We start from the raw sequence: 23562 nt of genomic DNA, 5'->3' as shown, positions 1-23562 counted from the left end.
ACACGCCTGGAGGTAGGCTGGAAATTTCGTATTACTGCGACACGTGTCCTGACAAACCTAGGATGCATCTTGGATATTATTTTCCAAAATATCACATCAAAACTAATTACAGTGTAAGAGGTCCGCAGTTGTTTCAACGACGCCGAATCGCATTCGGCGCAGCCGATGCAAGTGACTTGCGACTGCTCGTTGAACTCACCTCGAGATCGGTCGGAATCTCGCCTTTTATATACTTTTTACGTTTTAAGTGTTTCTTTACGTTGCGCGCGAACTACTTTGGTTTAAATAATAGTATATTATAATAGCTAACTTTACGTGCAGTTTGTTTGAATCCTGTCCCGCGCCTGCTCCCGTTCCCTGACACCTTACAACAGAGTGTAATATTTATCGAAGTTTGTTGTTTTCGACGTATAAATGAATAAACTGGTGGCATTTTATTATTTGTATACGTTTGTTTGTTTATAAATGTTTTTAAAGTACTTGTAAAGTACGCAAGCGAAAAAGGCCTCGAGCGCAAAGGGTTACAACTGCTACGACCTATCGCTAACCGTACGCGTTGACTCGAAGCGACTTAAAATTCAGATTAGTCTCGGGATAAATCACGATAAATAGTATCGTGCCGTGTAGCGTGCTCTCTAGTCTCGAGGAACTCGTTCGACCGGAGAGAAAGGGTCGTTCGGATCAGAGTCGTCGGGGGAGCATAGTTTTGGTCGAGTTCGTCGGACCGCCTCTTGCGTAACACGGCCCTGAGCCGTAGTCTTACAACGGTAATGGAAGCCTCTAGCAGGCTTCCTCCTACGGACCAACAAAACCCGTTTCTTCTTACAGCTTAACGATCGTGCACGCGTCAGAATTTATAAGAGACAGAGAGGAGCCAAGGGATCGCGGAGGGAAACGAGAGAGCCCCTGTCCGACGAAAAAGAAGAAAACCAGCAAGTTTGACTGTATTAGGGAGACGGAACCTCCTGGAATCATTCCTAGTTTAAAGCAAACGATGCATCGATCCTCTTGGGAAATCCGACAAAGTCGTCCAGGAACTTCCGAGAAGGGAAACAACGTGCTCCTGGTAGCCTCCGACAAGACAAAACGAGACGGAAGAAAGTAAAGTTTCCAAAACTACCGAAGAATGGTGCTTCGTGTTTTTCAACGAATGGGATGACGCAGTTTCTCATGGAAAATTAGAAATTCCTCTCAGTCGAAGACAATAGATATGTCTAGATCTACGAACCGATCTGACGCTTTGTAAATAACTTTTTTCTTCGCGAACCACCAAGTTTTTCTCGGGTGTCTTTTACAGGATGTCTCAACTCGACTGGTCGAATTCATCCAGACCTCTTTCGCAAACGCCATCCTCGTCGTGTTATGGCGCACCGTTGAAAAACGACACCAGGCCGAGATCGAATTTGCGGTGAACCTCGAAACCGCGAATCGTGATCGACGTGGCCGGTGTTCCAGTTCACGTATGCCTCGATCGCTGACAAACTGGACCTCGATATCGAGCACAGACTTGAAAAAGTTGGCAACAGTTGCCGGGTGATACTTTCCCAGTATTGGTTTAGAACGAATCAAATGTTCGCGCTTGTCAATAATTAAATCTTGGAGCCAAATATTAGGTTGACGCAAATATTGAGTTGTCCGGAAAGTTCGTGGCAATTTCTAAGAAAAATTCAAAAACACGTTTGAATTTTAATATGTATTTATTGAATTACATAGGTGACATTTTGTTCCACAACCTTTCCATCTTTTAAGGGATGTATACATGTTATTTGTTTTCAATTATTCCCATATATTCAGACCTGTACCACCTACCAAAAATCGTCATGGACTTTCCGGACAAACCCGATACAATACTTTTCGAAGTCTCTCTCTAGCCACGACCCGTTTGGGAAAATGTAACTGGGTCAGCGAAACGGAAACGAGCCGATCGTTACGCACCGTGCGTACGATCGGCGCACGAAGAAGGTTCGATGAAAATAACCCTTTCGAGCCCTCTGTCGTTGGCGCACGTGAGAACCGGTAGTTCGCCGTCGAAAGGATGTGGGCGGTCTCGGATTACGAGAATCCTCGACATCGCTTGGATATTTGCATTCATACCACATTCACGCCAGTCCTTATGATCTTCGAGTCGTAAAAAATATAAACGCAACGACAAGTAGAATATTAGAGGAGATGCGATTCCGAATGAACAAATTCGACGGAAAATCTATTTCATTAACGCTTTCTTTCGAGGTAAAATTGGAAAATGTTTATCAACTTGTACCGTTATGGTCGACTGTCGACGAATAAAGGTCGAGTCGGACTATACGACACGGACCGGCACCGACACGACAAAACATTAAAACGCGCGTTTTAATGGAACTATTCACACTTAAAGCCGGCGACTGACTTGCAACAGAACGCTGTAATGTAACTGTTCGGCACGAATTGTACGGTTCGACACCAACTTTACATTACAAGGTCCTTTTTGGAATCACGAATGCTCGCTTCGAACTCTCGGCTGAATTCTCTCTCGATGCTTCCTACTCAAGTTCAGTGAAAAGTAGACGATCGAAGAGGTTCGTCAAAAAACCGACAGACCAAGTGGAGCACGATCGAGCGCAAGAACGGCTCGGTTCGTCGCTCGCTAGTTTGCCAAACTAAGCGAATGCTCGCGTTACATTAACAGACACCGACCTGAACGTTCCGTCAACGGGAATAGTGTGAATAGTTCCATTGAAACGTGTTTGAATGTTTTGTCGTGTCGGTGCCGGTACGTGTCGTTGCCGGAACGTGACGGTCCGTGTCGTATAGTTTGAATCGACCTTAAGTCAGCAGCTACGGGATTAAGAGACGCGCGCTCTCGCCTAGCAGAGAACACGTTTACGTAAATGTATTCATCGTTCGGTAATAATTCGTGCACGGGACGATCGTCGATCCTCGCGAACGAAAGAGAAAAACCGGTGGAATAAGATCACCAGTCGGCGACACGAGCGATTTTAATCGTGCTCGCGATCTGGAAGAGGACGAACCGCGGGAAGAGAACGAAAAGAATGAAACGACGCGGGCAAATATAGGTAGAAAGGAACAGGTAATAGAGGACAACACAGAAGCAGAGAGAGACGGGGAAAGATGCATCGTAATGAGTCGCGTTTGCAAGGACAAGCAGAGCGTGGCCGAGCGGGCCAGTGCACATTGCATTCATGGCCGCGATCTCGTGGATGCGTCTTTTCCCGGTCTGTGTGTGCGAGAGCCACCGAGCGCAGGAATAAACGCAACAAAAACGCGGTCGCGTTTATCGGACGAAGGCACACCGTGGTATCCGCGCGGCTCGTAATCGGAGCCGAGTAAAATATTCTATTAAACAACGAACGGCAACCATGAAAGTAAAATAGTTTCTCTGTTGGTGTATGTGGTGAATTGTTAGACTTTTTATTAGATTTCTACGGAGGACCCTCGAAGTTTCACGGCGCGGTTCGTTTGCTCGGATTTTCTACTCGGCGAGCAGACGACCGAGAAAGAGTTCCCGTTAATGGACGTCGAGCGACTCGTGCTCGATAGGCGGGAATTCGCTCGGGATCTGTCGACGCGCACGGGTTCAAGTGATGTTTAAATAGAAACTGCGTTGCAGCGTTTTCACGGGCCCGAGAAACGCGTTCAGATTTTCGCTCAACACGGCCAGGAGAGTTTACCACTACGGAGCAATTTACAATCGCGGAGAAACTGAAGGGGAATATACGCGAATCGCTTTCTAAACATCGCCGGACACGAGATCCCATCGTTTTTCGAATTAAAGTCAAACGGGCCCGTTTCCATGTCGTGCGAATTAGGGCGGAGGCCTACTAATTTCATATTTCGACTTTTCAGGACTCCGTTGAGACCTCCTGGCCCCCCTATAGCTCGGGTACCTCGGGTTTGCTAAACCCGTACTGCAGTTGTAATTAACACGTTGACTGCCAAACGAATATTCTTGAAAATTTCTGCTAAGATTAAATATTATTTAGACTATCGGAGTCTAGGTAATGAAACATTTATCGTGGTATTTAGTTTTGTAACTACATCAAAATTCATGAATTTCATTTAGATTCATCTCTGTGTGACGTCTAACTTTCAGAATTAATCTTTTTAGTTCTTGAGTGAAAAACACTGTCACCCATATATGGGTGCCATGGCGGTCAACGTGTTAAACATAGCTACTGCTCCTGAGGGTAAAAATCAAACGTATTCCGCGCGTGAGAGGGAAATCTCTAGTGACGGTGGAACGTTGAAACCAGGAGTACAGAAAATTGGGGTTACGCCGCTCTTTCAGCACCTGTCAGCTGTTCACACCTGCGCGCGTCACCTGGACAGGCGAGCAAAAAATCGAGGCCTACGTTCCCAATAATCGATATCACCCGTAATTAAATAATTCCGACAGGACGCCAGTGTTCTCTGCGAAATAAAAGTCACCCTGCCAACGTCTCTTTCGTTTTGTACGCGGTTTTCTTGCTAACGAGGTATCGAGTTCCGTCGCGACGATCCGAAGCTCGCGAAAGGAACACATTGGAGAAAGAAAAAGGAAAAAATTGGAACGTCGAGATCAGAATGTATACATAGATTTTCTGGCTCGCACGGATTCCGCGAAGCGTTTCCGCGGCCGTAATTACGGAACGAGCTGGTAACGAGAAGCCCTAATTAGCCTAATGAAATCTGCTAATGAAATACGCTCCAGTCTCGTTGAGACTCGTACGATCGAACTCGCAGAATCGATCGCGACGCGAGCGACATCGGGAATAATCATCCTTGTAGCCCGTTACGTCTCAAGATGTCTAATCTTGTATTTCTTATTCGATACTGATCTCCGCGCAAATTAATATTGCAAATTGCAGCTCCATATTTAAGACGTTAGTCGTTACATAGAGATCGTTACTTGTTCCCGAGGAGAGCCTTCGCAAATTGACCGAAACATCGAACGCGCATTACTTTCCAAACTGATGCGATGCTAGTTTCTTTTTATATCCGCATCAATGATTGTCCTATAAACCGACAGACACTCGACGTATCAACGCGAAATTTCTACCAAACAATTACATCGATGATATTAGACGAACCGAAAAATAATGTCGTTTCTGCAATTTTAAATACTTGTTTATCGTTCATCAGCTCATTGATTTTTATCGATCTGGCATTGGCAGTTTGCACACCAGATGGCAAAAGGCTATGTGATAACGGGAGCGATTATACAATTAATAATTAAAAATAGAAATTTATAAAAAATTTGTTTGAATTTAATGTCAAAGAAACGACATTACTTTCCAGTCCACTTAATATCATATTTTTATGAATGATTCTGCAATATGCACAAAGTGTTATCTGTAAATTCTATAAATTCAGCGTTGTTCGTGGAAACCGTTCAATGAGATTCCAATTCTAGAGACGCGCGCGGTTCTCGACAATGGGAAGCAAGCGAGATAAACTGGGCCAAACGCGTCCGTTGTAACGACGTTTTTAGTAGAGAACCGTCGATACCGCGGAAATGCCGTCGAGCCGCACGGTCCGCGGCTTCTTTCGCGCACGAGGAAGCGTCGCGAAACACGTGTGCTCGATTCGAAAGGAGCCAAGCCTCGCCAGTGGCGAGCAGAACGTGTCGTAATATTTACAAAAGGGGCGCGATTTCACCGAGAAGGCGATCAGCAACGATGGGACCAGCGACACGAAGCGTTATTCCGTCAGTGAAAACGGAGGCTGATCTCTCGAAACCTAGCGGCGACTACCGTTTCCGGCGTTGCTGACTTATCGTTTGAAACTTTCTCCGATTGCGGCAACCGTTCTGTTCGTCGAGCTATGCAACTCGAGGAATCGTTCTAGACCAGCGCCTCGTTCGCGGGAATTTTTCTCACTGTTTAGATCTATGTAACGCACGACGATCACCGACTCACCCTAACGATCTTTGGTTTGTATAAATCGCGAGATTTAACACGTTGATCGCCATGTCACCCACGTGTGGGCGACAGTGCTTTCCACCGAAGAACTAAAGAAATTAATTTCGAATCAAAGGAATTCAAGAGCATCAAAGGAAATGAATTTAAACCAAATTCATGAATTTTGATGAAATTACAAGAATAAATATAACGATAAATGTTTGATTACGCAGTCTCCAATAGTTTAAATAATATTTCATTTTAGTAGAAACTTTAAAGGATATTTGTCTGGCAGTGAACGTGTTAAAACAAAGATTGATGCAGGGAGGTTAGTTACACTCCGCTAAATAGTAAACGCAAGAAGTTATCACTGCGGCTGACGGAACGACGGAGTACCGAATACGACGCCTACGTTCAAGTCGGAACAAAAGTTGGAAGATGCTTTCGAGAATCCCTTTGTCTCGATCGAAGAGAACTTTACCCGTCAAGAACGTTAAATACGCGAGGAAAGTTTCGGCGAGGCCGTGATTAAATCGAGCTCGCCGTGTACAAAGTGTCGCGGCTGGCCGCGACGCGAAGTCGTTCGACCAATTTCATTCGAAAATCAACGACCAGGAGAACTAAAGCCCAGAATCTTAAATGCAATTCCGTCGTTCCCGACATTCGTTGATTTTGCCACATAAAATCGCTCCTTAGGCCGGGACCACACTATGCGTTTTCGCCGCTGCGGCGCGCGAAAACGAACGCGATTTAACCGGAAGGCTACTACATACATTGCTGCGATTTTAACGCAGTCAATCTATGCAACGTCACAAACCGAATGACCGCATCCATCATAACCGCAGCGGCAAAAACGCATAGTGTGTCCCCGGCCTTAAACTTGCCGACACCTGTTGCCGAATACCGCATACGATCGTATCAAGTTTCACGTTCGATTAATAAAATCATAAACGAATAATTGTTTAATCGAACACGCGTATATATTCTCGATCTATTAGACAAAATCCTGTCCACCTATATAGGCGAGGAGCACGGTACCGGGCAGACGGTGTTTAACACGTTCACTGCCGGACTGATTCCCAATTAACCTTACAGGGTTAAAATTGTGTCTCGAGACAGTTGTAAACTAACACATCTGACGTTTGTCGTGTTACTTATTTTTGTATCGTCGTCAAAATCTACGAATTCTATTCGGACTTATTTTCATTGATACATTAGCTCTTAAAATAAACTGCTGAAGTTCCTTAGGAAAAATCTCTGTCACCCATGTACGGGTGACGTGGCGTTCAACGTGTTAATCGATCCGCGAGTGATCGTACAGCTCCTTTTCCGCGTGATCCAAAGTCACGACTTTTCCGTGCCGTAATGTAAGTCACGACTCAGCGATGACAACACTATCGATAGACAGTTTTGCGGCACGATATCTGTCGGTAATCGTCCGCGTTGTGAGGACATTCATCTTGGGTTTTTTCTACCGATCAAGTTGAAACAACAACACCACGGCATCCGAACCGTAGCAAAGTAAGACGAGCGAGATGACGCGAGGAAATCTAAGAAGGAAACTTTGACCAATAAAGTAATCGCTAACACGGCACTCGAACGGCTTTACGTCGCGTAAAAACGGGCCTTAACGCTCGGCAAAAGCACGTGGCACGGCTTTTCTCCAGGAACAGCTTCGTTACCAGCGCTTCTTTTTGCGCCGTCGTTCCTAGACCGATCTCGACCGCGAACGACGAAGCTGGGAAGGTTAAAGACCCTATCCGCGGACCAGTTTCGATCGGAGAAAACTCGCCACGGAGACGAACGTCGGTCGGGCACCGGTTATGCACGTGTGTATAGAACGCTCTGGGTCTCTCGGATCGTCGAATCCGTTTGACCACGATTCGACTGATAAATTTCTTCGAGCGTGACACGCTCTATTTTGCACGCAGCCCGCAGCTACCGCGACCGGTTGCAGCGCATCTCGCTATACACGGAATTTACCTGTTGAGTGGTACACATTTCGGGAGCTGGAGAAATAGGAAAGTCGAAGATGACTACATTTCGTTCGGAGCCTTTTTTCGAAGAGTATCGTAATCGAGACTTTTAACACGTTGACCGCCATGTCATCCATATATGGGCGACAGTGTTTTTCACTCAAGAACTAGAAAGATTAATTCTGAAAGTTAGACATCTCGGGAGATGAATATAAATGAAGTTCATGAATTTTGATGTAGTTACAAAACTAAATACCACGATAAATGTTTCATTACCTAGACTCCGATAGTAAAAATAATATTTAATCTTAGGAGAAATTTTTAAGAATATTCGTTCGGCAGTCAACGTGTTAAGAAGACACGATAACAGATCGATTCCGTATAAGAAACGTAAGAAAAATTTCCGCGCATCTTAGCAGGATTCGGTGTACAATGAAACTTTAATTCGAGTTCGCTCGATTTCGTAACGATCGCCGAGGTGTCTGTCGAGCGTTGCACGCTCTCTCGGTACTTTCGTGCCGAGAAGCCGTGTCCAAGGATCGCGTGGGTGGCCGGTAACGGTGCCCAGCGGGACCGAATTATCCCAGCTTTTACGTGAATTTTACGGCGGGAACGTTCGATGGAATAACGCAGAGATGGAACACTGATCGTGGTCGTCGACACGCACGCGACTCGTTCTTTCTCGTTACCAACATACGTTCGCCTGCTTCTAAACGCTGCCTTCGAAAACTAATTTGTCACGGGCTGGATAGTTCGATGACCTCTGACAACTAATCATCGTCTCGGTGGACGATATCAATTCTAACGCCCACGCATTTTTCTAACCCAAATTTCTCCTTAGCAACGTGGAGTATCCTTCGAGCGTACCTCGCTCGGCACAACGAACCAAAACCCGTGCAACACCTACATCTGTGCACGACGATCATTAGCGGCATTCCAGAACGTCGGTCGCCTAGCCCTGCCTACCTGTCCGTGGGTCGGGCTGTGATAAATTTTTCAAAACGGTCACAGCACGCGACCGCCCTTAATTCTCCTTTCGATTTTTTATCGGCGCCTCTCGACATTCCCCTTTAGCGCACGTGTACGCAAATATTTAAATAACGAGCGCGATAAACCTGTTCCGACACGGACCAACCTGAATTCGTTGTTCGCTCTTCCCAACCGGCTTCGAGACCGCTATTGTTCCCTATCCTGGGAATTTCTACAGGGTGTTCAATCTCCCGCCTCATCCTCAGCCACTCATTGCGCGACGTCTATTACATCGTTAAAAAATCAAACGATTTTTTGGTTATTCGTCGAGTAACGAAAGCCTGATTTGATCAAATCGCTTACTTTCTTTAGGGAAACCACCTCACAGAGTTGTTACTTTAACATCTTCCGTGAATTGATCATCTACCTTAGGGATTTCATCAAATCTCTATTTTTATCATTTCCCTGCGACATACACACGCGCGCACGCACGCACGCACGCACACAACACGTATGCGGTTTATTGCGTTAGACAGGAAACCGAGAGAAGAATTATATCCCGGATCGACCTGGTTTAGGCGCGTCCTGCCCTATAAGCCCGGGCGTCTCGGATCTACAGGGAATCAGACCGAACGAGCTAACCGTTTTGAAATGTCACGCATCGACAAGGTATCGTTCTCCTCGAAGAATGAAACGAGAATTAAAGTTGAAACAGAGACGCACGACGAAAATGCGTAACGTTGCATAAGCATCGTTGAAACGAATCGTACAATTAGAGTGGAACTCGATCCGACAAATTTGCAGAGCCATCGTTTCAAACGGTCCAAGTAACGATGTACGAACGAGCTGGTACAAACAACGCTTAATCGTAGCCATCAATAGCAATGTTTGGTCGACTAATTGCACCACCTATCGACCACGTCGTTTTCCAAAGGCAACGGCCAGTTAACGAGCGAAATCGAAAGAAAACCGCGACGTCGCGGCGAGCTTCGTCTCTGGCGCAAAAGATCAATTTTGTTCAAGGATCAAACAATACGGTAAACACAGAAACGAATCATTTTCGTTGAATTCTAAAATGCTATTCGAACAGTGAAAATTGTGGAAAGAGCGACGTCACGGTAACGAGTGAAACGTTCAGAGTAGAAGATCCCCTGAAACATTGCCTATGCATGAATGGAAATTAAGAAGTCTCCGTTTCGTGAACGTCACGAGGGAGTGTACCAGAAATAAATCCCGCAGGTAGCGTGGGTGGTGGATTTTACGGGTCGATGTACCTGCAGCCCTGAAAGATACACGTAAACCGGTCCTAAGAAAACGCGGCACGAAAGCCGGAATGCGTCGGAAAAGCTAAGGAAAGCTCGACGATTCCCAATAAGAAGACTCGTAACCACGGAACTACGCGCGGGAAAGTAAAAGATTAAAAGTTGTATTGCCTTGGAATAAGATCTCTTGAGGGAGAACGAAACTTATCGCATTTTGTTAAATATCGAAATAAAAAAAAAAGAAAAAGAAAAAGAAAAAGAGAAAGAAAAAGAAAAAGAAAAAGAAAAAGAAAAAGAAAAAGAAAAAGAAAAAGAAAAAGAAAAAGAAAAAGAAAAAGAAAAAGAAAAAGAAAAAGAAAAAGAAAAGATTCGATGGCAAACAAAGTCGGAATGAGATCCGAGTGTTCGAATCTCATTGTTACGGTTAATTGAATACTTCCGTACCGAAAGAACCGCGCAATAATGTGTTTCATTCTGCTGGTCGGGGTATAAAGAAAATGCTGAACTTGAGCGAACTGCTTTGACGAAAGTATCAAGCGTAGCAGCGGCACACATCTTCGGGATTATGGCAAGATAACGAGAAGTCGCGACCCACCAAAAGGAAACCAATATCGAAAGAAGCCGCTTTTTCATTCGAATGGACCTCGGCTATCTAGCTGCTACGTAATGGGGATTCATAGGAGCGGCTGGTGTCGGGGCCGATCTATTTTCAGGGATTTCATCATCGCGTTCAAATTTGTTCTTTCGTTCTAATCGAACCAATCGAAAGCGAGATAACTGAAAACGAATCTTTGATCTAGCTGGCTCTCAAAATGTTTCGTTTTAAAACAGCTCGATCGATTTTCTTGAACATCAAAGATGGAGACGAATCGTTTTAATGCTATTTTTGGCATCTAAAAAATCAATAGAAATTTTCATTTTCGTACATTTTTCTTCTATGCGAACTAAAAAAATTCATAAAAAAGAATTTTTAAACAACTTTTTTTATCAAGTTGAAGCGATTTTTTTCACCCAAAGAACTCGTTCTTTTTTTCGAACTTGCAGTAATTTCACATTTCACCATTTTTGCGGGTTTTTCTTAGTTCACATAGAAGAGAAATGTGTGAAAATGAAAGTTTCTTTTGGTTTTTTTTTTTTGTGTCAAACCAAAATTACGACCCGCATCTTTCCGACCGACGGGAGGTTTTAATCGTGAGGTGCACTACAAATGTGCGTCACAGTCGACTCAATTTGAATATTTCTTGTTTGAAAAAATGTCTACAGACTGCTCAAATACGTATGACAATAGAATAAAAAGTTCGATAGAATTGATTATTTTCTTCCATACTACAAAAAAAAATTCATGGAAAACCGCTTTTTTGTAGACCTACTAATTCAGGATACCCCCTTAACACGTTGGTAGCCACGTCATCCAGAAATGGGTGACAGGACTCTTTATTAAGGAACTAAAAAAATGAATTTCAAAGGTGAGACAATAATGAAAATAATTCTTGACAGGATTCGTGAATGTGACGACGTTAAAAAAATAAATACTACGACAGATGTTAAATAATCTAATTTCCAATAGTCTCGAGACAAAATTTTAACTTTATAACAATTTTCACGAGATTTAGCTTGGCAGCCAACGTGTTAAGTATGCAAAGTGCAAAGTAACCGAGTAATAAATAACGACACTCGTAAAGTAAACAAAACGGACATTCGCTGACCCTAAATACTATGTTTTGTTCCGTGTCAAATAGATAAGAGCCACGTGTGAATATCTAAAAAAAAAGGAGAATAGTTACGGAACGATCGAAGTTCAATTTATCCATCGTGGTGGTGTTGCGAAAGCTCACGAAAGCTCGCGAAAGAATGCACGCGCTGTGTATATTACGCTCGCACCGAAGAGCGTTACCGATAATGATCGTTATTGTGCATGAGAATTTCTCACTTACTCCGGGCGCGCTTCGCAATATAACCGCCAATAACGCAACAACAATGTGGATGCATAACGAGCTGGCGTTGCATGTACAAGGGAAAACCGTAAACATTGTTCGACTGACGAAATAGCTGGAGCTCTCTTAACGAAAGAACTCCAACTCGAGGAAATCATCGTTGACAGTTCACCGTTGGAAAAAGAAATATATTAGGTTGTCCCGAAAGTTTCTTTCGTTTTATTAATAATTAATATATACACGATATTTTATGTTTCATGTTACATTACTGAATTGTGTACGATTTATTGGTAATTATAGAGAACAGGTACAACCTCGCCGATTTTGATGATTTTTAAATATCTTGTAGAAGTCAACATTTTGAACAACTTGTTAATATTTGCAAAATTGCAAAAAATACGCGATTGTTTAGGCTCAGAAAAAATCTAGTTTGACACTGACGTCGTTACTGAACGAATTGCTTTCAAAGGATTAAAAATAAAGTTGCCTGAATATTTGACTGTATGCGGTAGATATCATACACTAATTTATTTTTTAATTGAACAAAGAGTGCAAATATCTCGGAAACTAAGGTCGAGCGACGGTTATATGTATAGAAAAAAGTTGTTCAAAATGTTGATTTCTACAACATATTTAAAAATCATTGAAATCGGTGAGGATGTACCTGTTCTCTATAATTACAGATTTATTTCGCTTCGTTACTGTTACAGCATCAATGTCTAAGAAATTAGATTGTCTATTCATATAAACACTGGCACAGAAAATAATTGAATGCAACTCACGAAAGAAACTTTTGGGACAACCTAATACTTGCATTTCCTTCGTCAACAATTTCGATGGGTCGCTAGACGCGACTGAACGCAAGTGTTGCCAACCTCGCTTAATAAAAATATAATAGATGCAGGTACGAAAAAAGTGACCGAAGTAGATTGGTGAAAAACTTTGAATAAAAAATACACTTTGAAACATGTTACTGTTCGATCGAATGAATCGAAACACGCTAGTTTTACGCGTTGTTCATTATTCTAATAAAATTTTTTCGAAAGCTGACATTACTCTAAATATTCGTTGGGAATGTCACGCGGCATCGACAGGAAGGGTTAGAAACTGTAACGCGAATGATTCAGCTGGCTAGCTTGAAAATCCACAAGTGGCCGAGAAACCTGTACGGCGCGAACGCTGCACTAATTGTAAGCACAGCTTTTAGATAAATCTTTGTCTCTCAAAGAAACGTAGCTTAACGCATGGAACGTGACGACAAAATGACTCGGATATTTTAATTCGTACAACGACCGAGCGTAACAGGTCCACTCCCCACGTTGTGCGAGACGCGTTTCGATAGATCGTTCCTTATGTAAAGAGATTTCGAACGTACGTAACTGAATCCCGAATCGTATTACACGAACGTTCGAAACACCCATAAAATTACGTCAATGTTAAAATCTAGTAATCGTCATTTCCCGAGGATCTCATCGACCAACAAGTGGCTGGCAAATCAGTCATCACGTGGAACTCGAATTTCGGTGCACGGTACAACGTTCACACAAGCTTACCTTGAAAGCGAAACTGGAAATGCTGTTGCGATTGTTTTCGATGTCGTCTTCCAGTTCGTCCAGTTGAATTCCGATTCTGAGTAGAAACAGGACAATTGCACAAGGAGACGATCACACTTTACGGTAACAGTTGACAAGCGAAACACAAATAATTCAACAGTTCACAGGTTCAACACAAATAAGAAGAAAACACAAAAAGTATTTACCGCGACGCGAATTACTTTGTACGCGATACAGTTCTGTTTCACGACGAAGGAAAACAATGTAAACGACAAACACGAACGAATAACACTACACGCACGGTAGACGGTTAGCGGCCGAATGAGGTTCTGTTTGCTGTCGACCCCTACTCCTACCCCTACCCTTACCCTCACCATTACCACCGAGCGCCACGCAGGCCAATAACCCTGGCAGCATTTGCGTGAACATTCTACGACCTTGCATCGACCGTGTCGGTAACGGAGCATACTTTATCAACTAAAGATAATGGAATTTAAACTTTTATTTGAATAATAGATAACAATGGAAATACCATACATTAATTTATTCAGTTGAACAAATACTTGAAATAAATACGTTTTTTTACTTTCGAAGAGTCTTATTTCATATTTTTCAATAAAACATTTGTAAATTTTTGTCTACTTTTTAAAAATATGAAGTTGGGTGCCGTTTGTTGAAAAGTATCATCGATATGTATCATGAAAAAATCGAGCGAATGTAGATGTAATGTACGGTACTTTCAACTATTTGTACGAAAAGTCAAGTTTTATTAAATCTACAATTAAATCTCACTGACCATTAATAGTCGTAAAAATTATTTATTTAAAAATTAATTTCTCGCGTTATCGTGATATGATTTGTTTTACGATAACACCTACTTATAAGAAATTATAACTTGTACCCTGAAACTATTCTACTCGTTCCTTTGTTTTCGATCAGTCTACATTTAGTAAAGGATATCTTGAAACCCCAGCAATGAAATATATTATAGATCGGTACTTATTTGAACTCGTACAAATATTAAGACAAATAATTTTCCAATAATGTTGAAATTCCATTATGGTAAGGAAATTACAATACAGCCATTATAAAAATAAAATTGTATACATATATGTATTGTCGTATATGTATACACTTTTTTTTATACATAAAATATATTTTCCTGTACTTTTGCTGCGTATGTATACACGTCTAACTATGGCATGTGATTTTGTGTTGTAATAGTTACGATTTTGTGACCAGGATTTCTGATTACCATACGTTAGTAACCCATGGCAGCAGGTACAGCGATCGCACTGTTAATAGTTAAATATAAATTATACATTTAAAAAAACCTGCCTTATAACGCCACAAAAAGAAGAGAAAATAGATAACAATAAAAATATAATTTAATTGATATAGCGTAAGACATAAATAATTATATCAACGGTTTTCATTAAAGACTATAAAAACCAATATAAACGAAAATACTTAATATTTTTTCAAGGGTAATTGTGAAATAATTTCTATCCGTCCATCATATTCGTAGTTTATAAATATGATATCCTACTGTTCGTCCATGCAATAACAAACAACTCATCACCTCAGGAAAAAAAAAACAATAAATTCAGGCACATCGAAAATATATTAGATATTATTTGTTTAATAGTTAAAATTAGGATATCTAAAAATTTCAGCAATACCATACGTACGTAATTCGTTGTATGGTCGATAATAAAAATGCCTCTTTCACGTATTAGTTATATGTAAAACCTATATAAAAACAGTAACCGTACCTACATGTAATAATACTTACTTTTCTAATTAAAAATTCTTTAACAAATTGTAATACATCAAGTCACGCAAAAGACCTTTTTTATCGTCTCATGATCGTTTTCCCTTAACTTTAACATTACATTTTTGGTCCATTGAATATTGCTATCTCTTCGGTTTCCAACTAGTCGTATATCATTGATAACGAAGATATGTAATCACCTTCGACTTAATAACAAACATAAAAATTTAAAAAGCATCGGAAGAGTCGCTAAGTACTGCGTACGTGTCGCAGCCTTGTAATGTCGTAAAGTGCTAGTAAAATAGTAACAGTACTATACACTACTTAAAACTGTTTGCGAATCTTCTGCTTTCTCTCTTTGATGATTCATGTAGCAAAGGAAATACAAAACAAAGGCAAAAGCTTACGCTAAGCAAGTTCGTCCGTGCATTGTTTTCTTTCTTCTTCGACTCGTTGACGAGTACGATTAAATGCTTCAGTTTTTAAGAAATCCACTGTTTTGTATACCGTTGTATTTGGCGGAGATTGAGTTGGTGGTAAACTCGAAGATGTAAAACTTTCTGTTGCTTCTAAATCAAGATCTAAATATTGCAAAACAACAAGACTCCGATTTGAAGCAGGAATGAACGTATTTTGATCTTGATAGTAGTATATCTGAAACAAAAATTGTATCGAAATGAAATAACATCGACGGAATAGTATTATTAAACCCGATATAAAATACATGGATAATATTCTTACAAACCTCTTCTTTGTCATCGAAAGCGTTGTTATCTTCATCCGATGTTGACTGGTGTCGATTTGAATGTACATGACTCGGAGGCGTTGGACTAGGGGCTGCTCTTATTCTTCCTCTTCCAGGGGGAGAAGCTAATTGTAGAGGTCCTGGAACACCGTTGAATTTTCATTTAAATATTTCTGTTCAAAATTGGATGTAACGTAGAAACGAACATGTAGATACCTGTACTTTCCACCGGAGATTTGTTTAAGGATGGTTTGAGCTTTCTATTAATACTCGGTGGTTCAGCAGGCGAATGTTCAGCAGAACTTATTTCCAGAGCTGGCACTATTGGTCCTGGTGAAGGTTCATTACTAATAATTGATGTGGAATCGCTAGTTTTTCTTCCTGGTTTTAATTCCCGGTAAACAACTGGTGGTGGCGGTGCCATTGTCGTTGGCACAGAAGTTGAATTATCTCGGACAAGTGGACTCGGTAAATTTGAATACGTAGCAGTTGTCGAACTTTCGGAGCGAGGACTCGATGGTTCATCTTCTTGAAAGTCGTATCGGAACACGCGCGTTTCTTCGACAGTACTAGGGGCGGCGTTCGAGTAAAAATGTTTAGACGATCGATCGATCGGATTTGGATCGAGTACTTGACCCGGTTGATGAGATCTCGGAAAATCATAGGACTCGTCTGTTACGATTGCAGTCGCGGGTGTCGATGGTGCAGGTGTGGCCGGAGTAGTAGGTTTTGAGCTTTCGGTAGCACCATCTAAATTTAAATAATTATGACCAGGATTTTCAGGTAACATATGCGGAGGTTTCGGTGGTCTAGGAGGTGCTGGTAACTTCTCCACAGAAGGTAGTACAGCAGAATCAACGATTCTCAACTTCCCAAATCGTTTTCTAACACTCCAAGAACCAATCTCGGCATCGCCTGAACTTTGCGGTTGTTTCGATTCACCTACCATAAAATGTTCAAGTTATGTATTTGCTCAAAACAAAAATAAATGATAGTAAATAATTACCCGAAGGAAACGTATCCCAGTTAACGCTAGGGACAGGAGCAGACCATTCGTCATCGGTAAAGACACTTTCCGCGTCGGTCGTAGTTGGAGATCTAGGCGGAGAAGGGGCTAATCGTCTCGGGGCATCGTAATGTTCAGGTCCTTGACCAAGTGTAGAATTAAGAGAACTTGTGTCATTTAAACGACGACCAGAAATGCATTCGCTGATAGGAATGTAAGGACCAGAAATAGTGCTAGTAGGTGAAATTGGTGGGGATTCTTGCGTTTCAAACTGGAACACTACAAATAAATTTTGTAATTTCAGATAAAATTATAACTGAGTACATTACATAACGATAATACGTACTTTGACATTGCTGTTCTTCGTCTTGCGTGTATGCCTTCAAACCGCATACTTGACAAACTGCATCTACCCATTTATTCATGTCAGCTTCGCTTTCTGCCACTAAATAGTACGTCCTTTTTGGTGTCTTAACATTGAACATGTATTGATACTTTTGTTTTCGATTCTCGAATCTTAATCCTGCATCTACCTATAAATGAAGATAGGTAACTTCTGATTACATGTACTACAAATAAAAGAAACATTTCAAATTCAAAACCTACCTGTTCGCATTGATCAAGGTCGATACGACCTTTCAACTTTCTACAAGGTCTGTCCGTATAATATTCTAAAAAGTACTGTCCAGGTAACTCTCCGCTATGTCGAAGAGCAAACCATCTCTTCCTCCATCGCTGAAATTGAACAAACATTGCAAATTAATAAAAACACGCTCGATAAAGCATATTAATTGTAATAGTAAGCTGTTCGAAAAAGTTAATGTAAATATCATAATAGTGATAGTGTAATATTTTAATAGTGACTAATACTTTATCAAGATTCGAGGTTAGAATTCGAAACAGTTGAACGACGGAATGTGGACACGGTGGTTTTGACAACCGTTCAAGAGCGTAAACAATGGGGAGTTTACGAATAGATAGAATTCTGTTTTTGCCACAATTACGAAATACTAACCGCTCGCCAAAGTTTTGTGGGTGGCGACTTAATGAGCCATCCTTCATGCACTATCTCCTGGCTGGTTTTGAGCACTTCCATTCCTATTTGGCGTTGATCACGAACCTTTTAATAATTATGCATTGTTACAGAATGCGTGGAACCACCGACAAGGATGGCACGCTCTTCGTTCATTTGTCTATTTTTGGACGGCGCACCAGCGATCTCACAGATGTACCGACCGTCTAGCGATCTCTTCGTGACGATTCACACAACTGCACACAACCACACACAACTAACACATCATCAACAGCTTCTCGACACCAACGTGCATCATGAAAGCCAAACACCCTCTGAGAATCCGTGGAGCTAAGGAAGAATTAAAGAGAAACACCAAAGCGAGACGATGACACGCAAAGAAGTTGGACTATCGTCGTCGTGCCTCCATTACTACCACCAATACCACCATCTTGGCAACGCGTGCCAAGCCATGTCAAGCACAACAGCACAAGGATCGTGGATGACACATGCACATGCTTCTCTCGGGTTCCATCGCTTTTGTCGATCATCTACCATTTACTCGTATCGAATTCTGAATCATTATTCGTACTCAAGTTGTAGCTTTGGTTATCAAATTCGCTCTTAATTCAGTTTTTCGAGACTAAGTGAACTCGATGACGCATCGTTTTGTCACAATCCGAATGAACAGCGCACACGAATCGAAAGTTTCCCCATTCAACGCGAACAAAGAAATTCTTGAACAAGTATCAAGCGTATATCTCGTTTAAACAAATGACAAAATATTAGTGGGAAATTGTAGTTGCATAACAGCGCATAACTCGTATAGATTTCAATGAAGTATTTCATAAAAATTTGTATTGTTAGTTGAAACGTGTTTTATTATGCATAAAAAAAACCCTGGTACTGTAGGTTTGATAGTTTTCGCAAAATTAATTCCTAAAAATTACTGAAAAAAACAAACTTCTAGACGATAATACCCCCTTAAATACGTACGTTAGTACGACGTTTTCGTTTTATCAATTTCAATGGCAATCGTGGCGAGACGAGAAAAAATACACCTTGTTGGACGCGTGATGGTCAATTTGCAATTCAATGGTTAAAGCGGTAGACGGCAATCGATATTTAAACCTAGCCTCGGTTCACGATCAGTTGTTCCTTCACGGTATGGGTTTATTCTAAACTCGAATGATCCATAAATCGTTTATTAAATATTTTTGTTTTTATATATTTTTGTTTTCTATACAATTCCGTTACGAGGGTGATATCGGTGTCGCAAACCATTCGCTGAAACGAAGCGCGGTAAAAGGGTCGGTAGAAAATCGAAAACGAATCTTCTAATCACGGAGCGGACGATCGCACGCGGATCAACGTCCGATTTTACGTAAATCTCGAGACGCGGTCAGAATGGAATGTCTTACTATCGATGTCGCGTCGACACAGTACAAAAGGAGCCATGATATATACTTTACAGGACGATTACAATTCTTACTCGAACACGTGTATAAAACCGAAAGGTTCGCGTGACGCGTTCAATCTTATAATTGTTAGTTACAGTTTTGCTGCGACATACAGGTTTATCCTGTAATTCTTGGTACGGCCGGAAAAAGGATGACTCGTAAACAAAAATAAATCGGAAATGTAAAATTCGTGGCATCGAGACCGGAGATGGGCAAAATTATTGCCTATTTATTCGAATCAAATTTCGACCATCTCCGATCGACAGGTGTACGCGTGCTCCGTGTAATTTTCCGAATCAATCGCCTGGAAAACGAAGCAACCACGAACAGAAAATATTTCGCTACACATTTCCAAGTTATTTTTATAGTGAAATCAACCGAGCATTCTTTGGTTTTAATACGCATCACCGTGAACCCGTTATTTACTCCAGTGGACGAATATTGCTCTGCTTAACGTACTCGAACTATTCCTCGTTGCGCTCGATCGGTGCAAGCGCAGTTTCCAAGTAATAAGCGCATCTTTCTCAGTGCCTAAAAAAATCTCCTCTTCTCGCTACAATAATCTATACATTACTATACATTGAGCTTTTCTTCGCTGTGGTCCACCGTCACGATAATGATATTGTTGGTACATTGCGTAGTACAATATGTATATACATATAGAATATACGTATGCTTGTATATAAATGTTCATATAAACATGCGTGTAGGTGAACAGGGGACTCTGAACTTCCTTCTTTCCGTCATCCGTCCGGTATATCTCGACCGAGGAGGATTCGACGCTACGAAAAATAAAGATAAAACGGGACGGTCTATTCGGACTTTGGTCTGAAAGAAATTGGAATACACGGGAAATCTCTTGATAGCCCATTACATCGATCTATTTTTCGTACTTTGACGAATCCTCACGTTTCTATTTCCATGCGCGAGACAGACCGTGAAATAAATTAAATTCTATGAACTACGCGAGGGGATGATTGATCGATGGATCCACGTTTCGCTGGGAAACGTTCGGAACTCGAAACGTCGGCCACAAACATGAACGAGGTGTCTCGGAGTGTACAGGTAACAATACGTTCAGGTAATTCAAATGTTCATACGTAAACTTTATTTCGTCAGATTTCTCGTGTTGCATTAATGGTACGGTATGTATAAATATATACACATGTATATATATATATATAGTTATATATATAGTTATATATATAGTTACATATATAGTTATATATATATATAACTCTTACGTGTCGGTTGTTCGTTTACGTTGTTACATTACAAGCTGCAATCGGATAAGGGATTAGTTTTCTTACGTCTAAGGAAAGGAGACACGGTGCAGACACAACCGGAATAAATAGAGGGACGAAAACGGAAACGAGACACGGCTGCGTTCCGTTGCATATTTTAGTTCTCGTTTTTTGAATCACCGTTTAAATGACGAGGATGGTATCGAGACAACGAGTATCAGAGAATCAAGTACAAATAAAAATTAGAATTAAATAATGATTCAAGTTGAACGAATAACAATTTACCTGTATTAAACGGACCCGTTACCGATTAAACGTTGCGAATAAATCGTCGTGTACTTGGTATTACTATACGTTATTCGAATAAAATTCTGTACATATCGCTGACAAAATTTCAACGTCGAGTTTGGAGTGTTGATTCTCGTTGTCTCTCTACCACTGGAGGAAGGGGCGAGAGTCGAATAAGCTCGTATAAAACAAGAATGAACAAAACGAGAGCTAAAATACGAACGAAGATCATTGAAACGGATCGAACGTCTCGCATTTGGACACAGAGTCCACGTTAATAGCGAATCTGTACATTTTGTCGACAGGCCGAGACAATGGTACACGCTCGCATTCGAACGCTGAATATTCTCCTCGACCGGACGAGACAAAAGAAAAAAATTATCGTCGACGATCATATACAAACTTCGTATAAAATATGCGTAAAACATAATGAAAGTTGGAAGAAAGAGACCACCCTTTCAAGGGCGAGAAACGAAAAAATTACAAATAAAATCACAAAAATTGAAAACGATTTTCGAACGAAAAATTCACTGGTGCACGAATTTAAGCAAACAAGGCGCCACTGTATACAACAGAGTTAACAGAAAAACTTTAGTTTTTCACACACACGCACACTGTAGATTTAAATCATTTATTATAGGATACACGCGCAATGACAAAGAATGAATGTGTGTCGTCGATGTACACGGATAACAAAAGATCGCTCTGCTCTGTCCCCGGAAGATAAGATAAAAATAATTCATTCTTCGCTTCGTAATAAATCTCTCTTCTTCGAGATTGTATAAATACTATCGATAAGAGATACACCTTTTTCTTTGAGAAGGATATTGGTATTTCGATACACGTATGTACAACATGTAGAGAACCAGAGCTGAGAGAAAAATAAAAATTGGAATGTATTTTTAAAACTTCTTTTTTAATAATAGTGTAACAATAGTCGGGTTAAATATTCATTGAACATCAACATACAGGTGTCCTTATCTACGTTTACAAATCGTCAAGGGGGAAAAACGAAGTCTTCTTCTTCTTCTTTTTTTTTTTTTTTTGTTCACGTCCAAGAGTATAAAACCGTAGCAAAAAACCTAAATTCACTTTTCCCTTTCCGAGCGGATCGCGAGGCTAGCTTTCGCGCTTCTACAAAACCGAACTTATGTATGTTACAAAAAAAAAGCGCCGTTTTACAAAAGAAATAGGAAAAACAACGAGACGAAAGGAAAGAAGTAGCAACTAAAGTTTTTCCTAAGTCACTCTGCGGAGCGGTCTTTACAGCAGGACATATTACAAAAAGTATATATATTTATATACTTATATATATACTATGTATATATATAATCCGAATGGCGGGCGACTGTGATAATAGTGTCCGTTTCTCCATTCGTGTGTGTGAGTGTATGTCTCATTCAGCGAAAACGATGAGAATTCCACTGGTAAAAAATAAATAAAGGAACGCGCATCGTTAAAGTATTGTACAATATTTATCGTGACCGATGCAGTGTTGGATCAGGATTTGAGATTGGATCGAGAGAAAACGAGAGAGACTCGAACGTTTCTCTCCATCTCTTTCGACACATTTTCTCGGAGAAGACAAACAGGAGAGACTGGGATCGAGAGTGGTATGTTTCATTTTCTTTCTTTTTTCCACCTTGTAGGGGATAAATGTTACATTTGCGTCTCATTAGTCGTTTAATTAGACAATCATCATCATCATCATCATCATCATCATCATCATCATCATCATCGTCGTCGTCGTCGTCGTCGTCATATCATCGTCGTCGTTGGTCATCGTAATCATAATCATCATCAATTTACTATTTATGAAATGTCATAATAAAAAGTAGTACTCTACAATCGGTGTTTCAATAATAATAATAATAGCGCAGTAATAATAATTATTATTACTATATTTTACAATTTTGTCTGTGGTTATCGTCTATTGGATGATTAATAAATCTTTATCTTTATCTTTATCTCGTTTTATAGCCGCGGTCTATATTGTGTTTCGTTAATATAAAAAAGAAAACAAATTGTGTAGTATATATTTATATATAGCGTTGTATCATTCGCTTTTCGTTACAATAATAAATTGCCACGAACGCCGACGTACCAACAGAGGTCCCGACGAAGCAAAACCGCTTCCGTTTCGTCGTTGGGCCTTCTCTTTTTTTTATTTATTCGGAAGCAATCTTTTGGAAACTTCCGAGAGCTGCACGATGACCCCCTTCTTTATTTCCCTGGATCGCGAAGCTTTTACGACGATTCATTCGTTTGTAAACAAATGATGATTCGTTGCGGTTTCTCGTCTCCTTACTATTATTAATTAATTAAATAGAATTAAAAATGATAAAATAGATGATAGATCGTGATCGTTGCGTTGGCACGTCGGCACCGTTCGAATGTCCGCACTTAAAGAGTTTACTACCACAAAAGGTATACCACTTTCAAGATTTACAACACTGCCCTAAA

The 23562-nt window shown here is 40.8% G+C and overlaps 2 protein-coding genes across 3 annotated transcripts in view; both read right to left on the bottom strand.

Moving 5' to 3' along the window:
• The window catches only part of LOC128873853 (nucleolar and coiled-body phosphoprotein 1-like), a 60079-nt gene extending 46178 nt beyond the window's left edge, over positions 1-13901 (bottom strand). Inside the window, exon 1 of the mRNA XM_054117792.1 lies at positions 13571-13901. The gene's annotated coding sequence lies outside the window, so the exon portion shown is untranslated. The remainder of the gene's footprint in view (positions 1-13570) is intronic.
• A 1039-nt stretch (positions 13902-14940) lies between these two features.
• On the bottom strand, positions 14941-22834 carry LOC128873854 (protein daughter of sevenless). Of its 2 annotated transcripts, none has more exons than XM_054117798.1 (7): positions 18111-22834; positions 17702-17830; positions 17442-17628; positions 17096-17374; positions 16306-17031; positions 16090-16229; positions 14941-15998 (listed from the first exon to the last, which is right to left on the bottom strand). In XM_054117798.1, exons 1-7 carry the CDS (start codon positions 18189-18191, stop codon positions 15753-15755), a joined length of 1788 nt encoding a protein of 595 aa, XP_053973773.1. In that variant the 5' UTR covers positions 18192-22834; the 3' UTR covers positions 14941-15752. The 2 variants fall into 2 exon arrangements, with proteins under 2 accessions (XP_053973773.1, XP_053973774.1); XM_054117799.1 differs by having other exon boundaries at positions 17442-17624; positions 18111-18131.
• Between the last annotated feature and the right edge of the window lie 728 nt (positions 22835-23562).

Source organism: Hylaeus volcanicus, chromosome 3, assembly GCF_026283585.1.
Source record: "Hylaeus volcanicus isolate JK05 chromosome 3, UHH_iyHylVolc1.0_haploid, whole genome shotgun sequence".
NCBI classification, from domain to species: domain Eukaryota; kingdom Metazoa; phylum Arthropoda; class Insecta; order Hymenoptera; family Colletidae; genus Hylaeus; species Hylaeus volcanicus.
This window is presented reverse-complemented; position numbering and strand designations above follow the sequence as displayed.

Coding starts and splice junctions, on each gene's coding strand:
- LOC128873854 (XM_054117798.1), bottom strand. CDS start 18,191: ATGGAAGTGCTCAAAACCAGCCAGGAGATAGTGCATGAAGGATGGCTC. Junction 17,032..17,095: donor CTGGGATACGTTTCCTTCGG/GTAATTATTTAC, acceptor ATTTTATGGTAG/GTGAATCGAAACAACCGCAA. Junction 16,230..16,305: donor ATCTCCGGTGGAAAGTACAG/GTATCTACATGT, acceptor ACGGTGTTCCAG/GACCTCTACAATTAGCTTCT.